At 46.4% G+C, this 10000-nt stretch overlaps 1 protein-coding gene across 1 annotated transcript in view; it reads right to left on the bottom strand.

Moving 5' to 3' along the window:
- Positions 1–7079: 7079 nt before the first annotated feature.
- The window catches only part of camk1da (calcium/calmodulin-dependent protein kinase 1Da), a 35902-nt gene continuing 32981 nt past the window's right edge, over positions 7080–10000 (bottom strand). Inside the window, exons 8-11 of the mRNA XM_083692391.1 lie at positions 9551–9629; positions 9320–9407; positions 7352–7625; positions 7080–7230 (exon numbers count right to left, since the gene is read on the bottom strand). Coding sequence (XP_083548517.1) covers positions 7106–7230; positions 7352–7625; positions 9320–9407; positions 9551–9629 — 566 coding nt within the window. The 3' untranslated portion in view covers positions 7080–7105. The remainder of the gene's footprint in view (positions 7231–7351; positions 7626–9319; positions 9408–9550; positions 9630–10000) is intronic.

The raw sequence follows: 10000 nt of genomic DNA, 5'->3' as shown, positions 1-10000 counted from the left end.
AATGAATGAGAGAGTGAGTGGAGGGAGGGAGGGAGGGAGGGATGGAGGGAGGGAGGGAGGGAGGGGGGGAGGGAGGGAGGGATTGTGATCTGTGAGTGGGTATACCTGGCATAGTGGGAATTCATCCCAGTGGGTGTCTGTTGCTGTCTGTCAGAGTGCCCGTGCTGATGGGGGTAGCCATGATAGGGCATTCAGATGTTTTACTGAAGCTGAAGCTGCATATAAACTTTGTATTTGTCAATTCTATGTGAGAGTCTTTTTTTTTTATTTATGGATAGGATTGAATTCCAGTTCTATTCTGTCCTTAATAAATACACACCAACTGTTTTGAAGAGGAAAGAGAGAGAGCTGGAGAAAGTTCCTGAGTTACTATGAAGGATGTCCTGTGGTTGTATGGGCTCTTAATGGGTTTCCCTCTCTCCTCCAGGCACCGAGGGACATGGCCAGATGTGCCACCCCCACAGAGACACACACACACACACACACACACACACACACACACGAAGCGCACACGCACAAGCAAGCACACACGCACAAACAAGCGTTCACACGCACAAGTAAGCGTTCACACGCATACGCATGAACACACACACACACGCACACACACACACATCTGAACCCTATAACACTTCATCCCTATCACGCAAACCACTGCCTTGATCACCATCTGGGTATATGAGTACAGGAACGTACACACACACACACACACACACACACACACACACACACACACACACACACACACACACACACAGTCTAGCTCTCTTGCACACACAAACACTCTCACTCTCACAAATAATCTCCCTCTCTTCATCTCTCTATGACACACACACACACACACACAGTCCTCCACTCTTCTGTCTGTCTATGGTCGTGACACAGAGCAGAATGGAATGTGAATTTCTGGGCAGCGGAGAAAGAGAGACAGCAGGACTTTACTGAAATATTTATTTAATTCTGTCTCAAAAAAACAACCCCTGGAACACTATTCTCCTATTGGATGCTGTAAATGCTCAGTGAGGGGGTCTTTGGCCCAGAGAAAATCACTATTACCTCAGGGACAGACAGGGAGAGGATGGAGAGGAACAATGACTGAAAGAAAGAAATTGAGAATGATTAATTTAACAGGTCGATACATTCCTCTATAGTACATACTTTGATTTTGATATGGTCAGGCACACACAACCTAGTGTACAGTGACACTCATGTGTCCCACTACTCCTGATGGATGGACAGGGAAAGAGGAGGAGAAGGAGGGAATAAAGAAGGAAGACAGGAGTAGGTAGGTGGTGATGGAGTAGGTAGAGCAAGGGAGGGAGGAGGAGGACAATTCTCTCCCCCCTCCTCTGTAAGGACTCCTGTGGAGGGGGAGGGAGATTGGAAGGAGCGGAGGGGGAGAGAGATGGGGAGAGAGAGGGAGTGGAGGAGGACAGAGGGAGATTGGGGGGAGTGGAGGAGGAAAGAGAGGGAGAGAGAAAGGGAGTGGAGAGGGAGAGAAAGGGAGATTGGCGGGCGTGGAGGAGGAGAGAGAGGGAGTGGAAGGGCAGAGAAAGGGAGATTGGAGAAGTGGAGGGGGAGAGAGGAGGAGATTGGAGGGAGCGGAGGGTGAGATTGGAGAGTGAGTGGAGGGGGCTGTGGGTCTGTGCAGAAAGGAGAGGGAAGTGCTTTATAAGGCAAAAAGATCAGCGAACCCCCTGAACCTAGCGTCCATCCTCCCACACACTCACCCCCACACATAACCATCCAATAACAACAATCTCCCCATCCCTGACTCCGCCGAGTGGCTTAACTCTCTCAAGAGATTGCCATATTCTGTGTGATTGCGAGTGTCTGTGTGTCTGTTTATGTCAGAGGACTGGTGTGTGTGTGTTTATGTTTCTGCGTGTGTGTGTGTGTGTGTGTATGTGTGTTTTTCTTTGCCTTTGTCAACGTTTATGAAGGAATGACCGCTCTGTGCTTCTCTGTTTATTTCTCTGGCGAGTGGTGAGCATAGAGAGCAGAGTGAGAGTGAGAAAGAGAGAGAGAGAAGGAGGGAGAGAGAGAAGGAAAGAGAGATGAATGTATCAGAAGAATGTGCGTTGCTCAGTGTGGAGGTCCATTGTAGTACAAAGGTCACTAACTGTGAGAGGGGAGGGAGACAGAAGTGCTGGGAGTCGTGGGTCACGTTGCTGCCCCCGAAAACCCTAACCTGCCAAAACCTGAGGGCAATCTCCAGAACCACTTTCACCAACTAAGGCACTTATCTATAATGACTATCATTCACATTAAGATAGGAGCAACTACACTATAGAGAACACACAACACAATCACACACTAAGTCTCATAGAAAGGTATTAACAACAATTTGCTATGTCATTAAGAATAATGCATAACCTCGCTGAGTGAAAAACATAATAATGTTGATGCCCCAGGCGATATTGAAATGTTATTGAAATGTGAGGGATGGGAAAGTGTGGATGTGTGTGTGTGTGTGTTTGGGGAATGATTTGTGAGGATTTTTTCACGCAAACACATTTGTGAGGCTAGCATCTGTAAAATCTCAGAGAAACATCTGCCATGCGTCTGTTAAGTGTCTGTTGAATGTCCATCAAATGTGTCTGGTGTCTGTTGAGCATCCGCGGTGTGTGTGTCGTCTGTTTTAACTCAGTGAGGGTTGTGTGTGTGTGTGTGTGTGTGCGTAAGTTGGGAGGGGGTGTGGGGGAGAGGCAAACTCTCTAATCACTCTCTGGTCCAGTGCAAAGGTGGGGGTCAGAGTTCAACAAGCAGGCCAGTTCGAGAGGAGACGCTTTTAAATGCAAAAACAAACTTTGAATGTCTTGAAAGTGTAATCCCTGAGCAGACATACTCACCTCTCGCTCTGACAGACGTACACACACACACACACACACACACACACACTAACACTGAATTAAACACACATGGCCGTTTTCTTCATGATCATTCAGGATTTATTTCAGGAGAGAAAAAAAACACACAATCAGTCATTCTGGCCTCTGTCATCGTCATGGTAACTCTGATATGTGCACATGATTGTCGAAGGCGTGGGATATACAAGCCCCATAACAGAAGGTCATCATCACAGCACAATAAAAGGTGGCAGCGCAAACTCCGCCACACAGAATGAAGGTGTCGCCGCACGTCAATGCAAACAACACCACCACACAAGATGGAGGTTGTCTTGGTCACATGCAGAGAGTAAATACAGCCCATTGGCCGGGCTCTGGACCGGACCAACAAGAGAGATGCAGTGGTCCCAACGACACCCAGATCTCTGGGGATGCATGGGCTCTCTTCTTCAGATATATGTAACACACATCATACAAGGGCATATAAGGTTATGCAAACACTCGTGGTGGAGTTGAATTAATTTTTTTAATTAATTTTCAACATGCTTGCATTTCATTGTTAAAAATGATGCATTTAGGATTTATTTTTTTTATATCTCACGACAGTTGATCATGGGCAGGTATGTGTGTTTTGTACTGGTGTGTGTGTGTGTGTGTGTGTGTGTGTGTGTGAGGAGCTCTTGTTGTAGTGTTAATGAGCCCAGGGTAAAGGGGACTGACGCAGATGTACAGGTGAACAAAACACACATCACAGTGGATTAACAGTGGAAATCGTACCAGTCACAGCTGCAATGTTCGCGCGCGCACACACACACACACACACACACACGGCAAACTAAAGCCTGAGTTGATTTTCTTTAGCGGGAAAAAAAAATGTTTTCACCTTTTTTTTTCCTTTTTTTTTTTTCATACCTGTGATATTGTTTAGAATACTGATGGCGTTGTCTCCATGGTAACTGTGTAGATGGCAGTTACTGAGTGTTGTATGCTCTGTATCGTGTTGTCCAAGTGAAGAGCAGTGGGGGTCAGGGGTTGAAGCTCATTTAGACACACCGACTACACATTCCAAAGAGTATACAATCAACCCCCCCCCACCACACACACACACACATGCACACGCACACACGAGCACACGCACACACACGCACGCACGCACACCTTTGGACACAACATTCTCAACGGTTATCTTACAAATTATCATTCATATTCACAATTTATGAACAATACCTTTTCAGAAAAAGATTCATTCATATCAGAAAACAATAAAAGTTTGCCTCCATAAAAAAAAGAAAGGACAACCAGAACAAAAACATAGGGAGCCCTACTGTATGTAAACTCTCTTCTCCCTGCTGCCCACCACCCCAAAACAAAACAAACCTCCCTACACACACACGTGCACGCGCACACATACACATACACATACACATACAAATACACATACACATACACATACACATACACACAAAAGCCTGGAGTTGATGACATCACACTTGTTTGCAATGCAAGGTTCCAGCACCACAAAGCCTGGTCATCCTAACACTATGCACTATGACCTCTATATATAGTCTATATGCAGGCTATAAGTAGGCTATGAGCAGGCTGTGTGTGGCTGTGTGTGGCTGTGGCTGGGGGATCCCGATGCTGGGCCGTGTAACAGTCCTAGTGTTGGGAGAGACACAATAGCCAGTTTTCTACAGCGGGGCTTACACCGTGCGTGCCAATGTGTGCCAAGGCCAATCGCTTTTCCATGGTCAGTCCCGGTCTTCAGTGGTGCCTCCTCCACCCCCCTGGTCCTTATGAGGTTTAGAGCGAGATATTCTTATCATCCAACTGCTTTATTTTGGCGAGTGACCTTGGTGGGTGGCAAGCGTAATCCAAGTGAACACGCTGTAAGCTACACATCTCTAATTGATTTGAACGCTTTTACAAATAAAACTAGCCGAGCTGCAGAATGTAAACAAACTGGTCTTAGGAACGGCAGAATGTAAACTGGGATGAGGCGGGACTAGAAAGCCCAGCTGTGGAAATTCAAACGGGCTTGTTCACCGGGCTCGACGCGCCGGGCTTTTGAGCACTAGCTGGCCAATAGTAAGCCTTGGCACGCACTGGCACCTCTGTCGAAAAACGGCTTCCAAAGCATCTACAGAAAGCTGGTCTGCAATGTTAAGTGCTCAGCAAAAGAGAGGTGGGAGGAAATTGGAGAGAGGGGTGTTTAGGAGAGAGATAGAATGTGAACAAGAGGGGGAAAGAATGACAGGGGAGAGACGGGGGAGGGAGGGAGGGAGGGAGAGAGAGAGAGAGAGAGAGAGAGAGAGAGAGAAACAAACAAACAAACAGTGTTCTTCCTCCTGATTGGTAATCAATTTGAGTTCAGCCCTTACTTTTCAAATGACTCTCTTTCTGAATGGTATGGGTCTATCTACTAGCTAGCTACTATCTGTAGCTACATGTACAATAGCAGAGTCTACCCCAGGCAGAATCAGATCCTTAACACTGGTCTTTGGCTAATCACAACAAGTAAAGGGATAGTTGGAATTGCATCAAATAGAAACCGGACACTGAATGTGCAGACATCAGCGTTTCAAATAGGCCTACGCAATCTACTGTGGATCTTCATGGATTCTGCTGCTAAACCGCTAACTATCTGTGGAATACCTGACGTCTGGTGACTTAAAGGAACCCGATGCCTTAATGGCACTTAGAAGCATACAGTAATCACTCTCTGGCCACTTTCGTATCGTCTCAACGCTCTTCAACCTGACCCCAAAACCATGGCTACATTATACCTCCACAGAGATGAATAAGCCAGTGTGTCTTAGGGGGAGTCGGTAACAAGGGTGTTCACTACCTGGTCTGAACACGTTCAGAAACACGTTCACATTCAAGAGACCATTCTCTTAACCTCATCGTTGCCTGTGATGTCCACTTCTCTGGACCAACAAAAAAAAAAGCAAGCGGGTATTACGGAAACAAGGGTCATCACAGCGCCCAGCGCAGCTGCAGAATTCCCTGAGAACTCGTGAGACTGGGCACAGGCGGATGATGCGATGACAATGGCTCACGTGTTGAGGTCATGGCTTGGTTAAAGGGGGTATGGAGGGGCGGGAAGCAACAAGCTCCACCATCTTGGGTTCCCACAACACTGATACTCAACGTCTGGGCTTCACAAGCTTTTTTTTTTGACGACATTTAATCCAGAGATAATACGACAAGATGGGTATTCATTTTTTGTGGTCCAGCAATCAGTGGGCCCCTGGTTCTTGGCTTGGGAACCCCTGTAGGTAACTAGTGGTAGTTAAACCATGAACATGAGACAGCCCTGTCCAGCACTCTCTCCTCTCTATCCTAACCCTGCACTGTGTTTCATAGACTGTCTATGTATTATGTATCCCTTATAGGGTGATTGATATAAAAGTCTTATAAAGTAAGAAAATAATGAAACATATTGCATGTTTCCATTAACAAAGATGTTGTACAATGGTCTGAGCCCATTCTGTTTTTTTTTGTTTTGTTTTAAACTGTTTACAATCTCTATTCTCTATCTGATAAATACATGTGGATGTGGAGTCTAACTGGTAGCTGTACACACTAATATCTACGTTTGGACACGCATCCAAAACCTCCTGTGCAAATAGATCAAGCGCTTACTGAAACACCACTCAACAGTCGTATGGTACTTTTAAAGCACTTCTTAAACATGTGCGCAAACAAACACACTGAATCTAATTAGAACATATGTCAAACGCAAAACAAGAAAAACAAAAACAGAATCCAGTTGGTACGTAGCTGTCAACCTTAAGAGGGAACCGTGAAAGAATAAAAAAGTCTAAGTCACAGACAGGACCGTAGATGGAGGAAAGACCAGATTAGAGGGAAATTGAGTTTGATTGACAGTGACACCACCCTACCCAACATCAGCTACCAATTGATCCAGCTATTAGGATACACCCTCATCACTCAAAGCAGCCAATCAGAGACATCCAGGGTAAATCAGTGGGTTGGCTCCTTGCTGGTGTGTCTAGTTGGGCGTCTGTGCGGGTGGGTGGAGACTGAGTATGGTGTGGTGTGATTGGTGGGATGGGTACTGAGTCCTCTGCTCTCCCAGTCCTCCCGGGTGTGGCGTGGGGGGAGGCGCAGGGCGGGGGGCGGGCTGGGGGTGGGGGGGTAAGGGGGGGTGCGGTAAGGTGGGGAGACGGTCATCTCACTCCCCCCTCTCACAGCGCCGTGGCCTCCCAGCTCGTTCCCCGCGGGACCTGGCGTCACTTAGTCTCAGTCAGCACGGGGGCAATAACTGTGGAGGGGTGGGGCCGACTCAGCTCCGCCCCAGTGGCAGCAGAGGAGGCTGCAGACGCCAGGCTACAGGGAGTGGAGGGGGCGGGGGCACCTGGGGGAGAACAGCACATTGTGACACACTGAGTAATTATAATAATTAAATAACTGTGTGTGTGTGTGTGTGGGGGGGGGGGGGGCGCATGTGCGTGTGTGTGTGTGTATGCAGGACTTACATTCCTTACGGGGCGTGCTGGAGACTGTGTCTGTGGCGTCTGTGGAAAAGCTCTTGATGAGGCCTGAATTGGGGCTCTGGCTCTGGTTTGGACTCTGAGAGGTCGGGATAGGGCTCTGGTTAGCTGTCTGGGTGGGGGTCTTGGTCTGGTTCTGGCTGTTGGTCTGGGCCCGGCTGTTTGGGTAGCTAGAGTGATCGGTGCTGCTCCCCATACTGCTGCTGCCCAACTGCAGCCGTCTCATGTGCCGGACCACCGCTGTGGCATTGAAGGCTTGCTAGAGAGACAAAGAGAGAGAGAGAGACAAAGAGAGAGAGAGAGAGAGAACTATTTATTTTATTTAACCTTTATTTATACAGGGGAAAACACACTAAGGCCACTTTTGCAGGTGCACCCTGTCCACAAAATTACAAAACATTACAAAACAACACATAAAAAATACAACCAACACAGTTAAATATGGAATTCAATACATCATATAAAACCACAATATATCAAGAGAAACAATCAAAAGAAACAATCACATCCTTCACCAAAGAGGTGAAAATATGTCAAATATGTGTCAATGACTCCACAATCAGCGAAAGCTGCAATAAGTCTTTTTATCTACATTTTAAGCAGGGCATCTACAGTAGTACATCACAAGTAGAAAATTGTTGAAATGAAAACAAAGATTTGCTAGTAGATCTCCCAGTAGTTGACTGATCTCCCAGTAGTTGACTGATCTCCCAGTAGTTGACTGATCTCCCAGTAGTTGACTGATCTCCCATCTCTCAACTGGGGGCTGGGAGATGGGAGTGCAGTCGACTGTCTGACCAGGGTCAGCCAAACCACCATTTCTCTCAAACAAAATGCCTGCCGAGATAAAATGCTGATTAAAGGCATTCCATATCCAAATGTTCTCTGTAATGAGGCCAGAGTCTGACAAATTCTATATAAACATCTATTTCTCTGTTGTCTGAAAACCTGCCAATCAGCTACTGAGGCTAGTTTTTTTTACGAGCTTTGGCCCAGGCCTGGTTTCTCAACAAAAGGAGATCTGAAAGTTCTGTGGAATACCAAGGATTAGTTCTATTCTTAATTCTAAGGCGTTTAATGGGGGCATCTTTGTCTGCCAGAGATACAAATATAGATGAGAAAAGTCTAGAGCCAAATGGGGTCAGGTATTCAGCTGATAAGGGAAAGAATCGACAAATACAGATCATGTAAAAAACCTTGCTCGGATTTACCTGGATTCTTCAGGTTAGGCTGTGTTGGTTTGTGATAGTTAATAGGTGCACACAGGTGTTTGATTTTATCTGAGGTTTGAGACAACCAGTCTAGCTTAAAATCACCTATTATTATTACTTTACAATGTACATAGGAGGATAGAAGTGCAGCTAAGTTATCAAGAGCACTATGAGCAGTTTTTGGGCGATACACTCCTATTAGAGCCAGTTTAGAGTTATTTCCAAAAGACACACTTAGGACTAAACATTCACATTGATTTGGGACAGTACAGGACAGCAGGACACATCATTGTCAGGCACTGAGAAATGTAGCGATCATAAAAATGTCTGATTTTGCCTGTTGAGCCCATGTAAGTCCATTGTACAATGAAGTCCATTGTATTTATTAGGCTTCTGGCATTTAAATGTAGTAGTCCAAGCCCATTCCTCATTTAAATGTAGTAGTCCAAGCCCATTCCTCATTTAAATGTAGTAGTCCAAGCCCATTCCTCATTTAAATGTAGTAGTCCAAGCCCATTCCTCATTTAAATGTAGTAGTCCAAGCCCATTCCTCATTTTAAAATCGTCTGGTGTTTCTAGGGTGGGTAACTCCCCTGAGGCGTAGGCACATTTGCTAGCCTGTGCTGGAAATGTCTATGCTGGAAAAGAATTGGGGTTAACTTCACAACTTGACTGATACAGGACATATTGTATACCGCGACACACTGTGAATACAATATCACAGATCTACACACAAACCTACCCTCCATTTGCTCTTGGCAAAGTTTTTCCTGATCTGTCTGCTGACAGACTCATGGATGTTCTTGCACAGGGCTGTGTCCCCAGCAATCCTGAAACGAACACACACAGACAAACACCCCCTCCTGTTTAGTTTGGTTTTGCCTCACCTCTCCACCCATCAGGCTGCCATTATTGAGTCTGTGTGTGTGTGTGTGTGTGTGTGTGTGTGTGTGTGTCTTCGATTTCTTCTCACCATGGGTGTCTAAGGGCCTGGTCACAGGTGTAGCGCTTCGCTGGGTCCTTCTCCATCAGACTGCTGATAAAGTCCTTGGCTGTGAAAACCATCAGAGGACATATGCCATCATCAATCACACACACACACACACACACACACACACACACACACACACACACACACACACACACACACACACACACACACACAAAATCAATCAGTGTGGCCTCAGGCACACTGGCATGGCTCCCCACTCTGCCTGGTCTACAGTGAATACCACAGTGGTGACTCAGGCCTGGTTCCTGTAACCACTGTTGTTGTGTTCCACTGCTTTACTGGCAGTCAGGTGGGGAATGATTAGACTGGTGCCAGGCTAGAGTCAGGATAGAGGGTTCCTATCTGTGGTGGTGGTGACACACACACACACACACACACACACACACACACACACACACACACACACACACA

This window comes from Argentina silus (assembly GCF_951799395.1).
Source record: "Argentina silus genome assembly, chromosome: 20".
Taxonomy (NCBI): domain Eukaryota; kingdom Metazoa; phylum Chordata; class Actinopteri; order Argentiniformes; family Argentinidae; genus Argentina; species Argentina silus.
Note: the sequence above shows the minus strand (reverse complement) of the source record. Positions and strands in the feature narration are given on the sequence as shown.